The sequence below is a fragment of the Canis lupus genome, chromosome 11, assembly GCF_011100685.1.
Source record: "Canis lupus familiaris isolate Mischka breed German Shepherd chromosome 11, alternate assembly UU_Cfam_GSD_1.0, whole genome shotgun sequence".
NCBI classification, from domain to species: Eukaryota; Metazoa; Chordata; class Mammalia; order Carnivora; family Canidae; genus Canis; species Canis lupus.
This window is the reverse complement of record NC_049232.1, coordinates 74,731,099-74,756,831: the sequence shown is the minus strand read 5'-3', so window position 1 is coordinate 74,756,831 and position 25,733 is coordinate 74,731,099. Positions and strand designations below refer to the sequence as shown.

Sequence of the window (25,733 nt, the reverse complement as noted above, 5' to 3'; positions counted from 1 at the left end):
ATGTTTTTTGTCATTTATTGATACCTACATACACTCACAGCACACCATTCAAAATACATTTCTGTAAGTAAAAATCAGTCATCAAGAAAGATAAGGAAGCACAACAAAGGAAGCTAAAAGCAAACCATTTTAAAAAAAACCCTTTTTCAAATGGGACAAAGTTCCACCATCTGGCAGCAAGGAGAACTTGCGACCACATGTATCATTATGACAGTATCATTATGACTTTCTAATGCTTTCATCATCAAGAGTCTGGTGACATCACCACAAGCAAAAGATTCAAACATAAGGAGAGTATTTTACAATATCTGATTTTTAAAATACAGATTCAAAAATATAATGATTGGGAAACACCCTAGGACTTCTTCTTTTTACATCACCAAAACTAAAGGTAAGGCTCTTAGGGAGAAACTGTATAAAAGGTGGACAATTTGGCAAAATCACAGGTAGGGGTCATTCCCAGACCTTGGCCTTAAAAGTATATTGTACAAAATAGGTGACACTTCAACATATTACAGGTCCTTAAGAATAGTATCTTTGAAGGCACGCTCTCAGAAAATAATCTGATAGATGGACTCTTACCCCATACATAGGATAACTCTTTTTGTTTTTTTTTTTTTTAAGATTTATTTACTTGAAAGAAAGGGAGTGCAAGCAGAAGGAGGAGCAGAAGGAGAGGGAGAGAGAGAATCCCCAAGGAGACTTCCTGCTGAGCTCGGCGCATGACATCAGGCTGGATCCCAGGACCCTGAGATCATGACCTGAGCCGAAACTAAGAGTTGGACACTTAACTGACAGAGCCACCCATGCCCCTGTAATATTTTTAAATTTAAAAGGTGAATTTAAAAATTCCACATTGTTGGAACTAAATTGTAGAACTAATTGTCCAACTAATTGTTGGAACTAAAATTGTGTCAAATTCAAGCCTTCCCAGTCTGGTATTGTCTATAGAACAGTCCAATAGAAATATAATGCAAACCACACTTTAAACATTCTAGAAGCCATATCGAAAAAGGTAAAAAGAAGAAACAGATTAAATTCATTTAAATATTTTATTTAATCCACCATATCCAAAATTTCATTTCAAAATTTCATCAATATACACAATCATTAATGAGATATCTTACGTTATGTTTTCAATAATGAGTCTTCAAACTCCACTGTTTGGACTAGCATTATTTCAAGCACTTACTAGTCACTTGTTGCTAGTGGCGACCATGTTGGAAGGTCAGATCTAAGCATCTTGCTCATTAAATAAGTGTTAAAAAAGTAAGTATCAGAGGCCTTCATTTTACTCCAACATATAACCCAAAAGCAGGACTTGTTCTTGGATGATGCCTACTGAAAAACAATTTATGCTTGTCAATAGAAATCCTTTTTCTTACTTAAGTAAACTCTACCCCCGATGTTGGGCTCAAACTGATGACCCCAAGCTCAAGAGTCACATGCTCCACTAAGCAAGCGAGGCACCCCATAGGCAAAGAGAAACCCTATCTAACACCTTCAGCACAAGCTCAGTGCATTGGCTGGAGCCAAATATTCTATTTTGGAGTGTAATGCCTTTAATTTAGATTTTATATCATTGTTTACAAGAAAATACCTTTAAGAGAGCTCATGTGTTTTTTTAGGGTTACTAGTCCTATAGTCTTTGAATAAATTATTAGTCTTAATACCTTTGTGAGGAAAAAATATATAAAAATCAACTTTGAGGGAAGAATATATTCCAGTGCATAAAAACATCATAAGGACCTCATTTTCTTTTCTCAAAAGCCTAAGTGAAAAAGAATGAGAGTTTTACTGCATTTCCTTTAGGCATTCAAAGTGGACTTTGATAAAGGAATAGGAATCTTACAGACATTCTGCATCTGATCTAAAAAGTATCAGTCAGCATCCTGACATTTTTGTAGGCACTTCAAACAAAATATGTGGTTTCCCTAAATCTGCCTTCTTCCTAAAGCCAAGCATTCTAGAATTAGAAATCAGACACTTTGGTGGCCAAATTTCTGTAAATTGATTCCCTGATTAATTAGAAGATGGCAAGGAAGTTGTTTCTTACTTTCCAAAAAAAACCCCCTCCTTTTCTCCTCTTTTTTTTTTTTCCCTAGGGGAGAATGAATTCTAAATGGAAGATGCTGTTATTAACTTCATTTGCTTTATTGCTGATGTTGATTAAGTATCATTCCCGGTAAATATAAAAGATTGATGAATCATCATCTTTTTTTAAAGAATTTATTTATTGATCCATGAGAGACCCAGAGAGAGAGAGGCAGAGACGCAGGCAGAGGGAGAAGCAGGCTTCCTGGGGGGAGCCCGATGTGGGACTGGACCCAGGACCCCAGGGTCACGCCCTGGGCCGAAGGCAGATGCTCAACCGCTGAGCCCCCCAGGCATCCCTGAATCACCATCTTTAATGAGTGGCAGAGTTGATCTGAAATGCAGAGTTTTGTCCAAAAATTGTTAATATACACTCCCTAAATTAATTGGAGATTGTCTCCTCTTTGAGGAACTATTTAAATTATAAATATATTCTTTTATTTTTCAACATTCAACAAATATTTATTGAGCATCTTTTTGGCGCCAGGTCCTGTGCTAGGTGCTGGGAAAAGAGTAAAACTGCCACCCAAAGTGACTGCTCTTACGCAGCTTTATATTCTAGGTGGAGAAGATGGATAATAAGCAAAGGAATATATAATATAAGGTCAGGAGCTTTGTATTTTATATAAGAAGCTATGAAGAAAGAAATAAGGCAAGATAAGAACATAGAGAGTGTTGGGCACTATTTTAGGTACATTTTAGCTTAAAGTCATGACAGTGTCCCACCTGATAGGAACAAGACTCTAACCCGCTACAGAAAGAGAGCTGTACTGGGAATCTGTTAAGCTGCTAGAATTCTCTCATAAAAAAATTCCAATTCTCCCCTCCTCCATGCCTTCCTCTTTATTCTCTTTAAGCAAACCAATGTTCCTGACTGCTATTGGCAAATCAGCTATATTGTGGGAGTTGATGTCTTTTGAAATGAACCTGATGGCTTTGGTATCATGTTCTAGATGTTACCTCCCAGGGTGTAAAGGACTCGTTGTCACTTGTAATAATATTATTATAATCTTTTTGAAGATAATGGACTCAGTCAATCAGGAACTAGGAGACCACAGCTCGTTGCAGGCCTGGATTCCAGACCTGCAATGCCATGTCAGAACTGGATGCCATGTATCCAGAACCATAGCATTATGCCTGGCATATAGTAGATACTCAGTAATTATTTGGCTAACAAGTGGGTAAGTGAATGGATTCAAATTCCAGATTTTTTGTTATTCCCATTTGCATGGGCATTTGTTCAAATTCAACACTAAAGTATCTTTTTTCATTTATGTAAAGAATAAAGAACCATCTACAGGAGACAAATCTCTGCTGGTAAGAATCTTTGTTCTGTAAGTAGTCTACAAACTGCACTGAGGGCAAACTGGCTGGAGTCAAGTGAGTTCTAATGGTGATGGCAGTCAAAAGGAGCAGAAAACTGGGCGGAAATCTCTAGAGACAACCATAGACAAATTTCCTGAGTATCAGTTTGGAAATATTTGAGGCACGTGTACATGTACCCGTATATGAGTTTGCATGAACATGTGTATGTGCAGGTCTCCAAATTTTGCTCCCTCAACACACTCACCTGCTTATACCGGACAGATTTTTTCGCATTTGCTATAGTTTAAGTATCTCTGTCTAGATGATATTTTCCTGTAGATTAATAGGCCTTGTAGTCCGCCATATTTTCTACAATGACCATTGTGTAGAACCCAAGAAATTAATGAAACCAACTCCCCCCCCAAAAAATAAGCTTTTAAAAAAGTTCTCTACTTGTCACTATCCATTTTTAATGAAGTTAATCATGGACAAATTAGATTTTGAAAAAGCATGAGTATTGAGCAATCCTATATTAAAATATTTTTGGCTAAAAACACCTCTGAAATGTCAAATTGGATGCACTTTCAAAGTTATTATTTAATATTTGATTTTGTAATTATGGATTCACAGGAAGTTGCAAAGACAGTAATGAGGTTACATGTACCCTTCACTCAATTTCCCCCAGTGTTAATCTTACATAATTGTCATGCAATATCAAAATGGGAAATTGATGCTGGGGACAGTATATGTATATAATTATACACCATCTTATGTGTGTAGGTTTGTAGACTGCCACAGCAATCAATACACAAAACTATTCTATTACCACAAAGACCTCATCTGACCTACCAATTACACTCACTCCCAACCTCCTCTCCTCAACCTTTTCTAACCCCTAGTATCACGAACCTATTTTTATCTTTATAATTCTGTCACTTTGGGAATGTTTTATAAATGGAAGTATGTGATCTATTGAAATGAGCTTTTTTTCACCCAGGATAATGCTTTTGAGATCCAGCCACCTTTTTATCTCAATAGATCACTCCTTTTTTGTTGCTCTGTAGTATCCCATGAAGGGATGTGCCAAAGTTTGTTTAACCATTACCTACCTATTGGGGGAGTTTTTTAAAAAAAGGCTAATTTCCTTATTTGAGAGAGAGCATGAGTGGGAGCAGCAAAGGGAGAGGGAGAAACAATCTCAAGTAGACTCGCTGCTGAGCACAGAGCCTGACACGGAGCTTAATCTCATGGCCCAGAGATCACAACCCAAGACTAAACCAAGAATCAGGCACTTAATTGACTGCTCCAACCAGGTGCCCCTACTGGGGGACATTTTGGATGACAGCTCTTTTCTTACAGCATCTGAAAAATATTGTTCCACTTCCTTTTGGGTCCATAGTTTCTAATAAAAAAAAATCCATTTTCATTCAAATTAATTTTCCCCTATAGGTGAATCATTTCTGTTTTAAAGATTATTTTCATGTTTAGCTTTCTCTTCACCTTTAGCTTTCAGAAATTTGGCTAGTCATGTTACTTTGCATTTTTTAAGATTATCCTGTTTGGGGTTCACTCAGCTTCTTGAATCTGTATGTTGGGGGGCATGTTCAGTCATATTTTTAATACTTTTTCAGCCCCATCCTCTTTCTTTCCTTTTGGGATGTTAGATCTTTTGTTTTAGGTCCTACATATCCCTGAGGCTTGTTCTTTTTCCCTCCCCGCTCCCCCCCCCCCCCCAGTTTTTTTCTGTGGTTCAGGTTGAGTGATTTGTTATTCTATCTTCAAGTTCACTGATTCTTTCCTCCATCCTCTCCATTCTGCTGTTGAGCCTATTTCTTGAGTTTTTATTCCAGTTTTATATGTTAAGTTCTAAAATTTCTATTTGGTTCTTCTTTACATCTTCCATATCTTTAATAAGACTTTCTATTGCTTTGCTGTGACTTCCTATTTTTTCACATTTCAAGTGCTTGCAATTTCTCATTGAAGCACTTTTACAAGCAGCTGCTTCAAATTCCTTGTCAGATAATTATAATTGTGTTATCATGGCATCTATAGATTATCCTTTCTCAATCACATCGAGATCTTCCTGATTTGTGGTATGATAAGGGATTTGTTTTCATTGAAACTTGGACAATTTGGGGTATTACAAAACTCTGGGTCTTATTTAAATCTTTTGTTTTCACAGGCATCCTCTAACATTGCTGCAGCTGGGAAATAGAATGGCACCGCCTCATTTCTGTCACTTGAGGGATGAAACTTTTGACTCTTGACTCTGCCTCCCTTGAAACCCAATGAGGAGGGGCTCCTTGTTACTAATGAGCAGGGATGAGAGTTTGGGACCCTCATGTGGTCTTTACTGACACAACCACAGGGGGACTGCTACAACTGCTGAGCAGTGGTGACAGTTGTACCCCCATTAAACTCCTTTAACTCCACACCAGTGAGGGAGGGAGGGGATTTTCATTTATGGTCTGGTGAGGGTAGAAATCTAGGCTCTCTACTTGGCCTTTGCTGGAGAGATGGATATGGGGCCATGGTTTTTCCATAGTATAGGCCTGGAAACAAGTTCTCTGCCTTGGTGGGTGGCCCTTAGCTATCAAGAGCAGCCTTTATTCAGGGCTCTTTTTTTTTTTTTTTTTTTTTTTGTCTGTGCCCATGCGTCTCTGGATTGCTGGCTTCTCTGGCACCCAATCTGGGCTATATGTGCCAGAAAACCTGATCTGCTTTCTTCTAATCTTCTATCAGAGTCTTCTTTTGTTTTATATGTAATCTCCCAGGTTTTTAGCTATACTTAGTGTTGGGAATGGGGAAAATTAGTATCTCTTCCATTTTTCTAGAAGTACTAGTCACTTAAAGTTATTCTTATTTTACAAAATATCCCCAGTTTATGAAAGTGAAATTCCTTCATAGACTTGTTAATTAAATAAATAACTTAAAGGTAAAACAAGATTTTAGGTGGTTCCTATCTTTAAGTGAAAATTAAAGATAAACATCTAGATCCCTACTCTAACCCCTTTAACACATAATTATCTATCACATAGTAATACATGATAAATGAATTAAACAAATCTGTATTTTTGTCTAAATACACATTATTTTTCCTGCTCTGTTAATTAAAAAAATATATCCCCCATTCAAGACCCATACTGTTTCTTGCCTACATAACTTTCCTGAACTAGCTCTTATCCTTCCAGACCCAGTTTACATATTTCATCTCCAAGTACTTTCCCTTAACCCCATATCTAGGTTGGATGCACTGTTTATATGCTCCCCTTGGAGATGTGTTTTTCCCTATTAGTAGTTAACACTCCGTACTGTAATTGTACGTTGACTGCTGTCTTTCTAGCTAGTCGATTGGCTTCCTGAGGGCATCTAAATGTTCATAGTTATAGAACCAGCACCAAATAGTGCCTGCCATATGACAGGGTCACAGAAATTACTTGCTAAATAAGTGGATTACTCTTAACTTGACTTTCTCTTTGTACCCAGGGATCATGAAGCAGAAGAACCTCAGCTCTCAGACTGGTTTAATCCTAAGTAAGAAAAAATATTCTACACACACATAATAATAATAATAATAATAATGAAATAATAATAGACTACTCAATTTAAACGAGGAAGATTTTTTTTTCCATCATCAAATTGTACCTATCCTAGAAGCCTCCAGGCCTTAGGAGTTTGTATTTTTAAGGCTTTTATATATAAACCTGATGTCTATTTACCAAGAATCAGGCAATTGAGGGTCATAATAAGAAAACTGTTATCTAGTTTAACATTCTTGGTTTTATTAGGGGAAAGAAAAAAAATCTTTTTAGTAGCAGACTGAAAATGCCATTAATGACTCCTCTTGATTTTGGCATTAACACTCGGGGGAGAGTCTCATTCTTTATAATGGCTATCAAATATTCTATTTTATGGCTATATACCATAATTTATATAGCCAATTCCCCGTTGGTTTTGAATCATCTGCAATTTGAGAGCTATTATAAGTCCGCTTTGATGAACATTCTCGTACACGTATTTTTGTACCCTTTTATCTGTATGATGAATACTTACTGTAACATCATTAGTTTAAGAGATGTAGACATTTTACATTTTTATTCGGGTTGCTAAGTTGCCTTTTAATAATTATTCCATTAATTTTCTAGTCCACAGTGGATAACTGTAAAAATATTTTGTTTTATAAATTTACATTCTATTCTAGTAGTATTAAACATTTTGGTTTTTTTTTTTTAATTTTTATTTATGATAGTCACACAGAGAGAGAGAGAGACAGGCAGAGACATAGGCAGAGGGAGAAGCAGGCTCCATGCACCAGGAGCCCGACTTGGGATTCGATCCCGGGTCTCCAGGATAGCCCGTGGGCCAAAGGCAGGCGCCAAACCGCTGCTCCACCCAGGGATCCCCTAAACATTCTGTTATTGGCAAAATTGTTAGTTAAAACATCTCAATTCAATTTGCATTTCTGTAAATATTATTGAATTTGGTCATCTTTTATATATGTGTTCTGTGTTTGTATTTCATATTCTGTGAATTCTTTTTTCATATTTATGTTTTTAAAATAGCCTCAAGTGCATAGAATTAAATAATAATCTTTGCTTCATGACTCACTCTCATCATTGTTATGCAAGATCTGCCCACATTATTCGTGTGCCTTCTTGCTTGCTTACTTTTTTTTCTTATTTTCAATGAAACAAGAACTTCAACATTCAATAACTTTAACATCCAGCTCTGCCTTTTCCAGTAACCCCATTCAGTCTCCTCACCCTCCGCCTTGAACCAACCTGCATCCTGAATCCTGCTTTATCATCCCCTTGCTTTCTCTGTTTTTAATATAAATGTAGGTCTTCTGACTGTATTCTGGAAAAAAATACATTTTTAAATTTTAGTTATTGGTAACTTTCTAAAGATATAATGCTGTGTGTAATCACCAGGGACTTATTCTGATCCTTAATATTAGATTGCTAAGATTCATCCAAATTGCATATTACTGTCATTCATTTTGATGGCTGCACAATAGTTGACTATAGAAATATACCACAGTTTGTTTATCCATTGTCTTATTAGTGGGCACTTGAACTGTTTCTAGGTTTGTGTTATTATGATCATTAAGAAGTAACACTCTTGTAAAAGACCTTTCCAAAGAGTTCAAAGAGTTTAAAATACAAAAAATTATAGATAAAATAGCTGCCCAACATCCACCTCTGACCTCACCTTCAACTACTGTTTCCCTCTCTCCACTCCAAACATGCTGGCTCCTTGTTGTTCTTTGGATACATCAAGCATGCTCTCACATGGGGATCTTTGCACCTGAGGTTTTTCTGCCTGGACCATTCATCCTCCAAACAGTGAAACGGCTCATTCTTTCACTTCCCTCAGGACTCTACTCAAATGTTTTTTATCAGTGAAGCCATCTCTAATCACTCCATACACATCAGCACACCCATTCCCTTTCTCCCGTACCCAGATTTTTTTTCCATTGCTCTCATCAACATTTGACATAATGTATATTTGCTTGCTTATTCATTTATTATCCACCTCTCCCATGAGAATGTGCCTAGAAAAAAAAAAAAGCCTAGACATAGTAGAGGTTCAGTCTTTGTAAAATAAATAAATACATGAGACCCTTTGTTTAACTGAAATGATAGCACTTCATAACAATGTAATAGTACTGGTAGAAGGCATTGTGCCTTATTATGAAGCATCACTTTGGCTTTTAGTTTAAAATGAAATTACCTCTTCAATATTGAGATATCAGAGAAGAAGTTCATTTTGGTTCTTCTTAAGTAGAAAAAACTATAAGCTTAAAGTAATACAAAAGAATAAATATCTCAGAACAGCTGATAAAAGTGTGAAAAATAAAAAATTTAAGAGGATTTTGTCTTAAATATCCAAACATATTTTAGCATCCTTGTGATCAAATCAACATGGGATAGATCAGAGGAGTAGTAGAGTATGTATCAAAGTTGATATATAACAAAAAATTGTATTTTAAAATCAGTTCTTCTCCTGAGGGATATATTTGTTTGGACAACCAGACCTTGCATTTTTTAATATTCTGAAGTTTGCGTGCTTGCCTGACCTAGTATTTCTAAACCCCTTTCCGCTTTTTAAAAAAGATCTAACTTACATTTATTTTCACTGAAATTATATGGTTCTGTCGCCACTCTTGTAAATCTGAAACTTAACCTGTAGGGCATCTGGGATGCTAAGCTTGTAAAATGTTCTCCTTTGCTTTTATCTTCAGTGTATCTCCTTAATCCTCTTTCAGTCTGATTAATTTATCTTGTTATGATGAGAATTAGGTGTAACCTTGTGGCTGAAGACTTGCCAAGAGTGGAGATGTTCTCAAAATAGTGACATGTCATCTGTAGTCACAGATGGAACATCAGGTCTGAGAATAAAGATCTTGGTACTTAACTGTCAAAAAAAAATCAGTAAGGAAAGGATGGAGTATTTCATAAATTATACAGATACTAGTGGCAGTCTAAGTAGGTGGTGGGGAATGGGACCTTAATCTTATGGCATAAATAAGGATAAATTCCTGATGGAGGGACACCTGGGTGGCTCAGCAGTTGAGCGTCTGCCTCACGCTTAGGGCGTGATCTGGGTTCCGGGATCGAGTCTCACATCGGGCTCCCCGCAGGGAGCCTGCTTCTCCCTCTGTCTCTGCCTCTCTCTGTCTATGTCTCTCATGAATTAAAAAAATCCTGATGGATTATAGACTTAATTGTAAAAAGTAAAGTGATAAAATTTTTTGTTAGAAAATCAGTATGACGACATGTAAAGTCTAGGTAGGAAGGAAATCTTCTGAATTAATGCTTGAAATCTACTATTTAAAAAGATATATTTCACTATATAAAATTTTTTTACTTTTATTTGGTTTAAAACAAAAATTTAATAGACAAAAAATCTGGGAAAAATGATTTGTAATACGGGTAATAGAGTAATTATCTAAATATAAGGAATTTTTATGAACTGAGAAAAAATAAGTAATTCAACGGAAAAATATGAAACTTGGGGTGTCTGGGTGGCTCAGTCAGTTAAACATGTGACTCTTGATTTCAGCTCAGGTCATGATCTCAGCATTGTGAGATGAAGCCCAACACGGATCTGTGCTGAGAGTGGAGCCTGCTTGAGATTCCTCCCCTCTTCCTACCTGCCCCCACCTCTGCTCATGCTCTCTCTAAAATATATGTATGTATGTGTATATATATATATATATATATATATATATATAAACTTACATTAGAGCAGATTAGAGATCACCCGTAAGTATATGAAAAGATACTCAAATTCAGAGAAATGTAAAGTAGTGTAATAATGAGCTATTACTTATACCCATCAAACTGAAATCTTTTTAAAGTAATAACCTAATAGTAATGGGTAAATGCTGGTAGGACAGTGAAATATTGCAGCCTAGCCTTTAAAAAAGTAAGTGGATAATTCTTTTTGTGTGTGTGGATAATTCTTTTTTTTAAAGATTTATTTATTTGAGAGAGTGTGAGTGAGTGGGGGGCAGGGGAGAAGCAGATGGAAAGAATCTTCAAGCAGACACCCCGGAGCACACAGCCCCAAGGGGGCTCAATCTCATGAACCATCACATCACAACCTGAGCTGAAACCAAGAGTAGGGCACTTAACCAACTGAGCCACCCAGGAGCTCCAGGTAACAACTATTAAAAATGAACATGTGTATACAGCAATCCTCCTCCTGGGTCCAGCCAGTAAAAGTAACAGCAACAACACCTAAAGACGTAAGATCAAGGTCTGTTGCATCATTTTTCATAATGACAGAAATCACAGAAGTAAAATGAAAATCTATTCATAAGGAAATGGCTAAATAACTGTCCATAGCTTGGAATATTGTGCGGCTTTTACACAGAGTGAATAAGAACTAGCCCCGATAGCCCGGAAGGATTTCCACAAACTTGTGCTGAGTAGAAAGGCAAGGTGTAGAAAAGGATGCATTATCTCATTATAAAATAAACCAGATTTTTTAAAAAAGATTTTATTTATTTATTCATGAGAGACCCAGAGAGAGGCAGAGACAGGCAGAGGGAGAAGCAGGCCCCATGCAGGGAGCCCCACGTGGACTTGATCCCAGGACCCCTGGGCCGAAGGCAGGTGCTAAACAGCTGAGCCCCCCCAGGCTGCCCTAAAATAAATAAGATTTTAAAAGCTGGGATATATGCATGTATTTCAGCATATGTGCATATCGCACACATATTATGGCTAGAATTCTACCAATACGGCAGGAAGAAAAGGTCACGAACTGGCCGCTGACCCTACGATCTGACCATGAAGGAGGGAGGTGGGAAACTCGCCAAGGGGCAGGAGTGCAGATGAGCTACAGCCCCGGGAAATTCTCTGCTGCCACCGTGATCTACCCTCTCAGGGTATATTTAATCTCTAGGACATCACTTCTGCTTCTTATACTTTTTATACTTGTGTTCGGTTTCCTAAAATTAGATACACATCAGTATAACCTTGACTTACAGGAAGAGTCCCCACCCTGTCTCTCCAGAACTACTTTTTGAACAAATTATACCTCCCATGTCAAAGGGACACGATCACACCTCATGATCATGATCACGGTCTCATCTCATCAAATCTTAGAAATAGCTTCTAGCGCTGAAGTCACTTCTAATTCATCTTAGCACCTACTCTCTCTCTATTAAGAATGTGCCTGTCTTAGGCCATGTATAGAATTTCCCTCCTTCATTATCACGCTTCTTTCTACCTTACCCCTGGGATACTCTATAGACTATGACACTTCAGCACCCTCATCTGTGCCTTCCTTCTGCAAATTTCCATTGTTAACAATATACTTTGTCGGTAGGTCACTTTGTATCCTGCTGAGGACCATCTGCTCAGGTCTCATGAAGCATTTTCTAAGCTTCTCAGTTACGGAATCTATCCGGGTATGAGGGAAACAACTCAACTGAGATGAAGTAACTTTAGTGAAGGGATGGTTGGCAGAGATTTGAACAAGGTTAAGAGACCCAGCAAATGATATGGAGGCATCCAGAAGCTTGCAACAGCAAGAAGCTGTGACCATCGTCCGCCTAAAGGGACGAGGGGAGAGACAGTGTTCCTGGAGACCAGGGATTTCTGGAACCAGGAAAGGGCTGGCCAGCAGAAGCGGTGGTTGTATGTGGACACAGCCAGTGTCAAGATCTCAACAAAGCTGGGAGAGAAGAAAACAGGCAGCCTCTTTTCCTGCCCCCAACCTTTATGTTGGTGGAACCCATTGCAAGTCGGAGGGCAGGGAACTTGGGGTGATCAGTCTGCTTCCAGGGCAGGCCAGGTAGAGGCGGGCTGAGGGTGGAGAGTGGAATGGTAAACGGAGAATAACTGATACAATCCATCCTTTTTGCAACTAAGCATCATTTCTCAAATTTGATTTAGATGGAGAAGCTCATGTTCCCCAAACAGGGGAAATAAAAAGTCACATCAATCAGGGGGTATCATCAAGAGGATGGTGATCCAGCCATATTCCCAACCTAAACTGTAATACTTGCGTTGTCTAGCACCCTTCTACAAGGTGGTGAAGGGGGCAAATAATTAACACAGCAAATCACAGCTGCCGTCCCACTCCTGTAGCTGTACAGGTGGTTGGCAATAAAAGGAGGTAGCTAATAATCATCGCCCTATAGTCTCTTTATCCTCTGCAAACCCCTTTGAAGGCCAGAGTTTCCATCTGATAGGGTGACTCAAAGCTCCAGTCCTGAAGACTCTGATTCCCTTGGTGGTCTGACCTTAGGAAGTTGCCACAATTTCTCACTGATCATTATTACTGGAAATGAGAGGAGCAGGGGCAACCCCGAGTCTCCTGCGCTGGATATGAAGCCCTCCTCGCCGTCACTGTATCTTCCTGGGGCAGGAGACCAGTCATACCAGTCCGCGCGGCAATGCCGTTTCCTGCCTGTTGGCCCAGCAGCACGGGGAGCCACAGTGTGACCTGCTATCAGGTTAGCAGGACCAGGACTTGTTTACTAGAGGAAAGACTCCTCCCGGGGGAACTGAGAGCACTAAACGTGATGAACCCAAGGCACAACGATGGCAAGTGAACATTCCATAAGTGAATCATTAGACATACCTGTGAGCAGGAACATCCCAACATCCACCTTGTTCTATGAACTGCGCATTTTAGCTTTGGAAGAAACGGTGTGTCGCGTTGCTCCCTGATTCACAGCGTCAAGGGCGTACGACTACAGAACCGTTTCTCCACCTTCTCAGGGAATTCATCTCAGAACTGAGACTGAAATGGAGACTTTTCCTGGCTATTCCACTTTCCACCAAGTCAGCTGCCTCCAGACAGCGCGGCACACGGTCGGGCCAGAGAACTTCATGGCAGCAGGTCAACTGCTGCACCACGTTCACCATGAAATGAGTACCTTGGAAGGAGGCAATGTTACGTGCGACTCAATGGCAGTTAATAAGATATTCTGGGGGAAAAATATTCTGCAAGTCAACAAAGCTGACAGATTTGTAGGCAGGAAAAGCAAATTTCTACCCAGAACATAAAACATTCCCCGGAGGGAAGAGTTTTGTCCTTTTCTTCAAAGTCTAATGTATCAACCCACCATCATTTGGTTGGCTGGTCCCCGTGGGAGACGGTGTCACCCGTGGGCTCTGACGGCCACTGTAGTTGGCAAGTTGGGTGCTCAGCACCGGCTAGAGCTCAGTTTTAGCAAGGGGATGTCCACATCACTGGGCCCACGTGTAAACCCCACTGGACCCCAAGTAGCTGGGCCACCTTACACGGAGACAGTGAGGCAGCCACAGTGGAGACTGGGCAAGGCCTGTCTGCCTCAGGGGACGGACCAGCTCGTCCGCCTGCTGGCCCAGCACCTCCCGCACACAGTGCCCTCGGCTGCAGCCGCCCCCACACTTGCAACAGGAATCTCTGACTCCTACGGGTCTCCTGCTCCCTCCTCTTCTCTCATCAAACAACTTTTAAGCGTAAGTTTCTGACTGCCTTGTGCTTTCAGAAGTTCTTTTTGTTCTACCAGCGAATCTTTGATCTAATGAAGAAAGAGGGATAATCTTCAAATGTTTTTGTCTTCTCAAATCGATACCGATTTGCATCTGTGATGTGCCTATGTCACTGTGATGAGGGCACATCTGGCCAGTATTTAGGTGGAGTTTGAGATTTGATGGAGTCAAAAAGAAGTGTGTAATTATCAACTACAAGAAAGGTTTAAAAATAAATGTACAACAAATAAATGTGGAAGTTTTAAAAAAAAGTCCCTAAAGAATTTTTTTATTATTATTAATGTAGTATTAAGGGTTGCCGAATCTTGTCTGGGTCTGGATTTGTAAATAAAACCTGTAATCACCAAAAGCCAAATGGCTTCTTATTTTGTATTCAATTCCTTCCAAACTGAAGGTGTTAATTTGGTTTAACAGTTTATTGCTCTGCCTCCGGCTGAACTGTTATTATTACTTTTGTTTGCTTGCTGTGTTTTTTATTTGTTTATTATCACTAACACTGCCGCCTCTGCATTATTTTGTTATTATTAGGAGCAAACCTAATACTAGCCTCCTGTTTTGGACTAATCTTACTCCCTTCCAGGTCGCACTGCTGGGCTTGTAGAGCAGCAGGAAGGGTGAGAAGAAGGCAGTGTAGGTCTCCCAGGAGAAGAGGGAGGAGGACACGTGCAGGCAGTGGTGCTGCTCTAGGCAATAATGACAGTCAGAGCTCAAGGGAACAACATCCCTGGGCTCAAAAGGCAGTCTCGGTGGACCGACCGAAGCCCAGACTGGGAAGGCCAGCTGGTTGGCCTTGGATCTGGACTCTGCCCTTTGTTAGCCGTGTCACTGACTCGACCAATCTGCACTCGCATCTCCTCATAAGAAACACAGGGCTATGGTGGTGCTCAGACTGTAGGCCACTGCGAGGGTTAAATGAACGCTGCAAAGCATTTCCTCACCGTGCCTGGCACAGGGTGAGCACCTTATCCTTAGCGATTATCACTTGGCCCACGACTTCTGCTGTCGTGATAAAGTGGTACCTGCCTAATTTGTTTCTTTTTGTTCAACAGAAAACGTCCTGATGTAAAAACAACTGACTGGTTTGCACCGATCATATGGGAAGGAACTTACAATAGACAAGTCCTAGAGAACTACTACAAGAGGCTGAACATCACCATAGGCTTGGCTGTGTTTGCTATGGGAAAGTAGGTGCTACTGACATTCATCCTTTTATATTTTGGAAAAACACAGATGAGCGCCCAAGAACTCGACATCGAAAGAGTTCCTCATAATTAATCCTAATCATGATTTCCGGCAGATTGCATAATCACGTGTATCGGTTATTTTCTCTAGCCACGGCCAAGTCCTTTACACGACTTAGGCCCCTCTTTATTACTATCCACTTAGATCTCTTTTCCTTTCTTCTCAACCAACTTTATGGCTCTTCTCAGGCCCCCAGGCTTACTACCTCCTTTTTCACTAACCAACACAGTTAAGCCTCTAGACCCAACTTCTCTGCTCCTGCCTATTGGTAGTTCTTTAGCAACAAAAACGTGTTAGACAGCATGCTTAAATGACGTGTGTTCTCCTGATGGGTTTTAGCAAAATAAGTGTTTTGTTTTCCGTGTTTCACAGGTTTGTAGATCAGTACCTGCAACAGTTCATCCACTCTGCTAATAAACACTTCATGAAAGGCTACAGTGTTATCTTTTACATCTTGATGGATGACTTCTCCAAACTACCTCCCATAAAGTTAGGCCCCCTGCGAACACTTAAACTATGTATTATATTCAAACAACATACGTGGAAGGACTTAAATTACATATACATGAGGAACTTCAATGTATACATCCTAGAACACATCCAGTATGAAGTTGACTTTCTCTTCAGTATGTCTGTAAACCAGATCTTCAAGAATGACTTTGGGGTGGAAAACCTGGGCAAGTCTGTAGCCCAACTCCACGCATGGTGGTATTTTGGACATGCCAAAAATTTCCCTTATGAGAGAAGATCTAAATCAGCAGCTTTCATCCCTCCTGGAGAGGGAGATTTCTATTACCATAGTGCAATTTTTGGTGGCACACCCGGTGAGGTTTTAGCCTTCACTGAAGAATATATAAAAGGAATTCAAAACGACACCAGAAGAGGACTTCAGAGCACATATGAATGTTACCTAAACAAATATTTGTTTATCAATAAACCCACTAAGTTGTTATCACCAGAATACAATTGGGATCTAAATTTTAGAACTCCCCCACAAATTAAACGTGTGAAGATAGCATGGCAGTCAACAAGTATTTGATGCTTATATTATTAGATTTATGGATTAATAAGTGAATCATCACAATAATTCCTCAAATATAAAACTTATTAAATGTTTCTGTGTTCTAGAAACTTACAAAAATGTGCAATCTTCCAAATAAATTGTTTTTCTCCTTGCAATTTTAAACCATCTAAATCTACCTAAAGTGGATTAAGAATAAATGAATATTGATTTAATGTTAATGTACCAGTGTTGTTATTATCTATATATTATAAATAATGTAGAAATACTTTTAGAGGCATAAAATGAAGAAACACACCCAGATTCTAGTTCGTAAAATAAAGATGGATAGATGGACAGATAGATGATAGATAGATACACATACACATAAATACACAGTGTCAAAGGGATATATGCAAGGGAAAAAATAAATATTCATCAACTCACTCATAAAATACTCTTTTCAAGTGTTGGGAGATATACACTGCTTGTATTTCATCTCGATTAGTATTTAATCTATTATCTGATTGAACTTCACTAAACTAGAGACATTCTACCAAAAACATCGTACCTCTATTGCTACAAAGACATTGGATTCATTCTTTTTTTTTTTTTTTTCGAGGCGGGGAGGAGCAGAGGGAGAGGGAAATCCTGGCAATAATTACAGACGACCATAAGAGGACTCTAAAAGGAAAGCTGACTGGCTAGGGACCTTAGGACTTAAGGAACAACACGTCAGAGAGTTCCCTGGGATTTCTCTTATCTCCCATATATCCCAGACTAGGCACTGGAGAGGCACACAGCTCCACAGAACCACCAAAAGGCAAAGGCAAAAAAAAAGGAAAGCTCTAGGAAAAGCTAGCTAGAAAAGGGCCCAGGAAAGAGGCAGCTCATCAGAGGCCTGGCCTGCTCTGCCTACACCAGCAGCACCTGCACGGAGAGAGAGAGGTAGAGAATCCCACCCAGAAGCTCCAAGAGGCCCAGTGTCCCCTGGGCCTCCACTCAGCAGTAAAGGAAGACCCATTCTAGCATCTCTTGGGACTTTACCCAAGAGGACTACCACCAGAGGCAGAAGGAGGCCCAGGTACATGCTTTTCTCCATCAGGAGCACTGGCAGGGATGAGCACCAGTTGACTTAGAGAGATGGCCCTGGAAAACACCCTGTCCCACATGCCCAGCATCCTGCACCCACCACCTAGAGGCACTGGGGAACCAGGAGAGCCCATTGCACTCCCTCAGACAATAGCAGCAGCGATTAGGTAGGCACAGGGTGGCCCAGAGAACAGGCTCAGGGAAGCACCCACTGTCCCACAGACTGGCATCTCCCCCACACACACCCCCTCTCAGGACCTGCCTGGCAAAGTGCACCCCGGCCCCGCAGGCAGCATCAGTACAATCAAGCAGGAGCCCTGATGGTACCAGCTGAATGAAACGGACCAGAACAGCACTAGACAAGCTCTGAACCCTACATTATCACTGGAACCACAGCCCAGCAAGGAAAGCCAGGGACTATGCACTAAACATAAACAGGGTGACTACCTGCTGAGATAAAAAACTTAAGTAGGATACAAAGTCTCAAAACTTAATATTCAAAATTTCCAGGATACAATAAAAAAATAATTCATACAAAGACAAGAAAAGTCACAAACCAAACAAGAAAAGGCAATCAACTGATGTTAAAATAGAGATAAATCAGATGCTAGAATTATCTGACAAAAATTAGAACAGCCATCATAAAAAATGCTTCAATAGGCACCTGGTTGACTCAGTTGGTGGAGCCTGTGACTCTTGATCTCAGGGTTGTAAGTTTAAGTCCCACACTGGGTGTAGAATTTGCTTTAAAAAAAAAAGTTTCAACAAGCAACTCCAAATTCTCTCAAAACAAATTAAAAAATACAAAACTGGGGCACCTGGGTGGCTCAGCTGGTTAAGCGTCAGCCTTCAGCTCAGGTCATGATCTCAGGGTCCTGGGATCGAGCCCCATGTCTGGGTCCCTGCTCAGCAGGGAGCCTGCTTCTCCCTCTCCCTCCACCCCTCCTCCCTACCTTGTGTTCTCACTCCCTCTGCTCTCTTTCTCAAAAAAAAAAAAATCTTTAAAAAAATCAATAAATAATAGAAAACTTCAGGAAAAAATGTTTATGAAATGAAGGAATATTTAGCAAAAATTATCTGTGGAAGAACACATACCATGTAGCATAATTTATATATTACTTTACAGAATGCAAAGTAGCAGTACATACTGCTTAGGATATATACATAGAGGCAAAAATATAAAGATATAAATTGCAGGGATAATCACCAAATTTGTGATTGTGGTTACCTCTGTGATAGAAAGGAAATGCAATCAGAAAGGAATATGTACTATATTTCATCTGGGTGTGAAATGTCTTATTTCCTTGGTTATTGGTACCAGGGTGTTCATTATAATAGTCTTTACATTTTTATGTCTGAAATATAACAAAAATGACTTTATTGAAAACTTTATTGAGTTGTTGAGATCACTAGGTGACCTCTGTATTTTGTAGTTCAAAAATTTTCACTCAATACCTTAAACAAAGCTTTAGAGCTTAATTTGCTAATTTTTGCTTTCACCTTTGAAGTTTTTAAGTTATGAAATCTATTGCACCTACTGAAGACTATACAAAATGAATGTATTTCAAAAAGAACAAAATATATACATGTAAAATCACCATCTATGATGAAATCTAGAATATTACCAGTACCTAAGAGGAAAGGTTGTCAATGTTCTAGTTCTTCTTTTTTTTTTTTTTAAGATTTTATTTATTTATTTGAGAGAGAGAGAGAGAGAGAGAGAGAGCACAAGCAGGGGGAGGGACAGAGAGACATGGAGAGAGAGAGGCAGACTTCCCACTCAGCGAGGAGTCAGATGTGGGGCTCAATCCCAGGACCCGGAGATCATGACCCAAGCTGAAGGCAGACGCCCAACCAGCTGAGCCATCCAGGTGGCCCAATGTTCTAGGTCTTAAATGAGGTAGCAGTTTCTACTCAAAAAGAGGATTAAAACTGACAAACCACTTGCAAAATTAGACCCAGGAAAAACCTCCCACAAATAACCAACATCATAAATAGAAGGAGAGACATTATTACCACAGATATCTCAAATATAATAAAATGATACTTTAAAACAAAAATTTCCAATAAATCTGAATATATGGAAGAAATGGAAATTTTTAAAGAAAAATATAAAATTGCAAGTGACACAGGTAGAAAGGGAAAAATGAAATATCTTAAAGACACTGACTCGGGTGGGGGGGATAAGTCTTCCCTCAAAAATAACTAGGACCTGGGTGAAACCAGTGATAAGGATTAGGAATTCACTTACTGTGATAAGCACTGAGTAGTGTATAGAATTGTTGAATCACTATACTGTACACCTGAAACTAATATAAAACTGTTGGTTAAAAAAAAAACTGTTGGTTAATTATGCTGGAATTAACACTCAAAAAGTATGTTAAAAAAATAAACCCTTACCTCATACTATTAACAAAAAGTAACTCAAAATGGATCAAAAATCTAAATATGAGAGCTAAAACTATAAAATTCTTAGAAAAAAGCATAGGGACAAACCATGACCTTGGATTTGGCAATGATTTCTTAGATATGACACCAAAAACACAAGCAAAGGAAAAAATAAGCTGAAAGTACAAAACTTTTGTGTATCAAAGGACATGGTCAAGAAAGTGAAAAGACAACCACAGAATGGGCAAAAAATCTGCAGATCGTTTATCTAGTAAGTCTAGCATCCAGATGTACCTATATAAATTCTTACAACTCAACAAAAAAGGGACAAATAACCCAACTTAAAAATGGAATGGGTATTTTTCTAAAACTACATATACAAATGGCCAACAAGCATATGAAAAGATGTCTAACATCATTAGTCATTAGAGAAATGAAAATCAAAACACTGAGATATAATTCACACTCACTAGGATGGCTATGGCTATAATTTTAAAAGATGGAAAATCGCAATCGTCAGAAAGAGTGTGGAGAAGTCAGAATCCTTGTACATTGCTGTGAGAATGTAAAATAACACACCTGCTGTGGAAAATATTTTAACAATTCCTCAAAAAGATAAATATAGAATTACCATATGACCCAGTAATTCTACTCCTAGGTATAGATTCAAAGAACTGAAAACAGGTGTTCAAACAAAAACTTGTACGTGAATGTTCACGGCAGCTCTATTCAGCAGAGCCAAGAAGTGAGAACAATGCAAGTATCCACCAGGGGATGAATAAATAAACAGAATGTGGCTCCCCCCACACACATAAGATATTATTCGGTCATAAAGAGGAACCAAGGACCGGCACATGTTGTCACCTGGAGGAACCTGGACACGTTATGGTGAGTGAAAGTAGCCAGCTACGAAAGGCGACCCCTCATCCGGCTCTGTTTACACGAGATGTCCAGAGCAGGCAAGTCACATGAGGGAAAGCAGGCCAGTGACGGCGCAGGGCAAGGGGTTACAGGGGCAGAATGGTGACAGCTGAGGGCATGTGGCCTCTCTTTGTGGTGACAAAAATGTTCTGGAGTTGACTGTGCTGATGGTATATTTGTGACTATACTAAAAAAAAAACAACATTAAATTGCAGGCTTGTGATGGGTAAACTCTGACATGTGACCTGTATCTTAATAAAATTAAGAGAAATTAATTTCATTTTTTTCCAAAGACTTTATTTATTCATGAGAGACAGAGGGAGAGAGGCGGAGACACAGGCAGAGGGAGACGCAGGCTCCATGCAGGGAGCCCGACGTGGGACTCGATCCCAGGACCTCAGGGTTACACCCTGAGCCGAAGGCAGACAGTCAACTACTGAGCCACCCAGGTGCCCCACAAATTAATTAATTTTAAAAATAACCTCAAGCTCCGATGTGTTCTTCAATAAATTCAAAGAGGAAATAATACCAAAATTGCACAAACCCTCGAATGATTGGAAAAGATTCATCGACTCACTTTCAGAGGCTGGCAAACTCAGAAACCAAAATGATCATGCTCTCAGGCCTCCTTTAACTGACAGAGACAATGAAAATTATAGGCCAGTCTCATTTATTGAACACAAATATAAAAGATATTAAAGAAAATGTTAGGAGTACAAATTGAGAAACATATTAAAAAGATAATCAATCATGACCAAGGTGGATCAATCCTAGGAATGTAAGGTCAGTTTCACATTAGGAAATCAAACAGTGAGATTTACCGCATTAAAAAATTAAAGCAGGAAAAAAAAATTAAAGCAGGAAAAAATAGTATTTCTAGATAGACGTAAATTTAAAAAAACTTTTTAAAATAAAATTCAACATCCATTCATGATTGTATTTAAAACTTACCCCCCCAAAAAAAATAGATTGGAATGTTCTTAATCCAATCAACACAATCTACAGATAACCAAAGTAAACTTACCAGTTTGCTCAATGTTGAATATTGGAAGCTTTTCCTCTGAAAAGAGCCATTAAAGGTTTGCTGATACCACTATTTTTGTTCTATATTGTGCTAGCAATTCCAGCCAGTACGTGAAGGTAAAAAATAAATAAAAAGTATAATTAACTACAGATGATATATCATGTATGTTGAACCCCCTCCAAAACATAAGCCATTAGAATTAGAATTAATAAGAGCATTTAGCAAAATTGCTAGATGAAGAATCAATATACCCAAACCAACTACATTTCCAAATACTGGCCGTAAAGTGTTAGAAAATAAGTAAATTGTTTAAAGATGTTTTTTACAAAAGCATAAACCATCAAGTATCTAAAAACAGGGGCATCTGGAGGGGCTTAGTGGTGGAGCATCTGCCTTCAGCTCAAGACCCGGGATCGAGTCCCGCATCGGGGTCCCCGCAGGGAGCCTGCTTCTCCCTCTGCCTGTGTCCCTGCCTCTCTCTCTCTCTGTGTGTCTCATGAATGAATAAATAAAATCTTTAGGAAAAAAAAGTATCTATAAACAAACCTATCAAAAGATATACATTATCCTTTGAAAATCACTAAGGACCAAAATAAATGGTGAACTGGAAGATTTAAAGGGGTAAAGATGTCAGTTCACTCAAAAATGATTTACCAATTCAATTCAATCCTATATACATAAAAGACAATCTTTTCAGTAAATGGTGCTGGGAAAACAGGATATCCCCCCCCCTTTTTTTTTAATTTTTATTTATTTATGATAGTCACAGAGAGAGAGAGAGAGAGAGGCAGAGACACAGGCAGAGGGAGAAGCAGGCTCCATGCACTGGGAGCCCGACGTGGGATTCGATCCCGGGTCTCCAGGATCGCGCCCTGGGCCAAAGGCAGGCGCCAAACCGCTGCGCCACCCAGGGATCCCCCCCCCCTTTTTTTTAAAGACTATTTATTTGAGAGAGTGAGAGTGATCACAGGGGAGAGTGAGAAGCAGAGTCCCCGCTGAGTGGAGAGGCCGACGTGGGGCTCGATCCCAGGACCCTGGGATCATGACCTGAGCTGAAGGCAGACACTTAACCGACTGAACCACCCGGGGCCCCTGGAAAATAGAATATTCCTATGAAAAAAAATGAAATCATACTTTCTCTCACCATACACAGAAAGCAAATCCAGGCAAATTAAAAATTCCTCCTTTGCCTTATTCTCCTGAATCAGCCAGTCCTAAAGTGTCGAGGTCGGGCCAAGTAGGCCTCTGCAACTTCTCACTCCCCTCAGCCTTCCTTGCTGTGCCCACCTGGCTCAGCTGCCCTTGCCCACCTGGAGGACTCCAGGGCATTTGCTGCTCTCCCCGCTTCTGCCCTGGCCTCTCAGTCTGTTCTCCGAACAGCAGCCAGGGAGACCCTGTCACACTGTACACAGACCACGTCCCTGCTCAAACCTTTGTTAGGATTTCCCATCCCAAAATAAATGGGATCGTCCCTACTGTGCCTCCAAGGCTCCCCCTCCTGATGCTCCCAGCCTGCTCCAGGCCGCCTCGCCTCGCCCGCTGCTCCCTGAGCTCACCAGGTAAGCCCCCACCTCGGGGCGTTGGCCCTACTTCCTTGGCCTGAAACGCTCCCTCACTATCTCTTTTTCACTCAGAGGCCTCCCTCTCCGCCTGATGTAAAATTATAGACCCCTCCCCACAAAACCGTAAACCTAATTCTTCCTTCCTTGATCTATTTTTTCTCCTTCACATTTATAACAATACAGCATAGGATACACTGTACTTAGGCATTATCTTTATCCCCACAAGAATGTAAGCTTCCATAAATCCTGGGGTTTTGTTACAGCTTTAATTTCAATACCTATGTGGCACCTGGGGGGCTCAGCGGTGGAGCGTCTGCCTCTAGCTCAGGGCACGACCCCGGAGTCCCGGGATCCAGTCCCGTGTCTGGCTCCCTGCAGGGAGCCTGCCTCTCCCTCTGCCTGTGTCTCTGCCTCTCTCTCTGGGACTCTCATGAATAAATAAATAAATCTTTAAAAAAAATACCTAGAAAACCATTTGGATATGGAAACTATTCAATCAGTATTTGTTGAATGAAAAAAAAAAATGACGACTTTGGAAACTGTTCCCATCTGCGGTTAGTGATCCGGCTAGGACAAGAGTACATTCAAGTTAACACTAGGTGACGCAACACCACAAGGAAAGCAACCACAAGCAACCCGTCCTTCCCTCCTGACACTGCTTCCAGAAAAGCCAGTGTGGCCAAGTCTCCTCTGGCCTCCAGGCTCCCCAGCCTCTTGCTGTAGTAACTGGTGTGATGTTACCGTCCTGCCAAGCATCTCAGGTCTTCCAGAAGTGCTAGTGGGAACGGGCCTGTCCCTGTTACCAAGTTCTTAACCCCCCCCCCAGCAATCCCCTCACCCCATCAACTGAAGTCACCACCGCACTGAGCCTGAGGGCTTCCAGAGCTGTGGGGTGGTCTGTGGTGAGGAGGCACCTGTCTCCTCTGGCTTTCACTCTGCTAGATTTCACAGATTTTAATTCAAACATCCTTCATTCCCTGGAGCCCACACTGGACACATGGGGTCCACGGACGAGGGATGGGTCCGAATGGAAGCTACCATGGAGGACTAGGAACCACCGCTGCCCTGTGCCACGGAAGGCGCTCTTCCTGCAAGTTTAAGTCTTCTTGACCGCTCACGAATCCGTTCTCCCAGAAGGTGACTTGACTCGGTGCCCCGCCAGGAAGCTGTTGTCACTAATCTGCCCTGCCAGGTCCTACCAGACCAGGGCGACCAACTTATCCTGGGTTACCAGGGACTTTTCCAGTTTTAGCACAGGAAGTCTCAGGTTCCAGGAAGTCTCAGGTTCCAGGAAGTCCCTCCATCCAGCGTAAACTAGGACAGTTGGTAACTCTGCATTAAGCCCAGATCTATCTGCCGTCCACTCAAACTCAGGCCAGAACTGTCATGTGGGTGTAAAACTTTTAGCACCCCTGCAGATTTTTGTTCTGTCTTCTCATTCCACATGTGGCCATCACCAAACCCATCAATTCTATCTCCTTTGTGTCACCTATATTCATTTTCTCCTCAACATTCCCACTGTAAAAGTCAGTGGAAAACTGCAATAACCAAGAAGATTCGGAGCCTTCAGGAGTGAAGCTCTGGATCATGTCATCTGGTATAGACACGGGCTCAGAGCGAAGGGAAGATGAAGTGAGTAGGGAAGGAAGGAAGTTAGAAACATCAAACAAAGGCTCATGACCAGACAGAAAAAAGGACTAATACCTAGACGTTATTTTCTTCTTTGCTTAATGTATGTGCACACGTGTGTGTTTATGTATTTTTCTCCTTCTGCCTACCCATTGTAGTTTTACGAATGAATGGCAGTGGTTAACTTTCCAATTTCATCTTTAGGTTACAGGATATTCAAGACGGACTTCAAGTAAACCTGAGTAATTGCCATCATCCAGACATGAATGTAATGACATTTGGGACCTTTCTTTTTGGGGAAAAGGTGCCAGTGCCTATTTCTACAAAGGGTAGTTGTTTCTTATTAAAGAAATGGCCGTAATTTGGTATTGTTGCCCAGGAAGCTGAAATAGATGGAAGAAGTTGTGTGTGGAAACGGAGTAGGCAACACGATGAGCTGCCCCCGGCATTGAAGCGTTGCCTTTCAGTCCAAACCCGTT

The 25,733-nt window shown here is 40.4% G+C and overlaps 1 protein-coding gene across 3 annotated transcripts; it reads left to right on the top strand.

The window, feature by feature from the left end:
- The first annotated feature begins 249 nt into the window (after window positions 1–249).
- LOC100682797 (glycosyltransferase 6 domain-containing protein 1-like) lies at window positions 250–16,880 on the top strand. Of its 3 annotated transcripts, none has more exons than XM_038553264.1 (6): window positions 250–391; window positions 2,106–2,185; window positions 3,376–3,411; window positions 6,886–6,933; window positions 15,446–15,580; window positions 16,011–16,880. In XM_038553264.1, the coding sequence occupies exons 2-6, from the start codon at window positions 2,112–2,114 to the stop codon at window positions 16,675–16,677; spliced, it is 960 nt and encodes a 319-aa protein (XP_038409192.1). In that variant the 5' UTR covers window positions 250–391; window positions 2,106–2,111; the 3' UTR covers window positions 16,678–16,880. The 3 variants fall into 3 exon arrangements, with proteins under 3 accessions (XP_038409192.1, XP_038409194.1, XP_038409193.1); XM_038553265.1 differs by lacking the exon at window positions 250–391 and adding an exon at window positions 807–836; XM_038553266.1 differs by lacking the exon at window positions 3,376–3,411.
- Window positions 16,881–25,733: the final 8,853 nt, after the last annotated feature.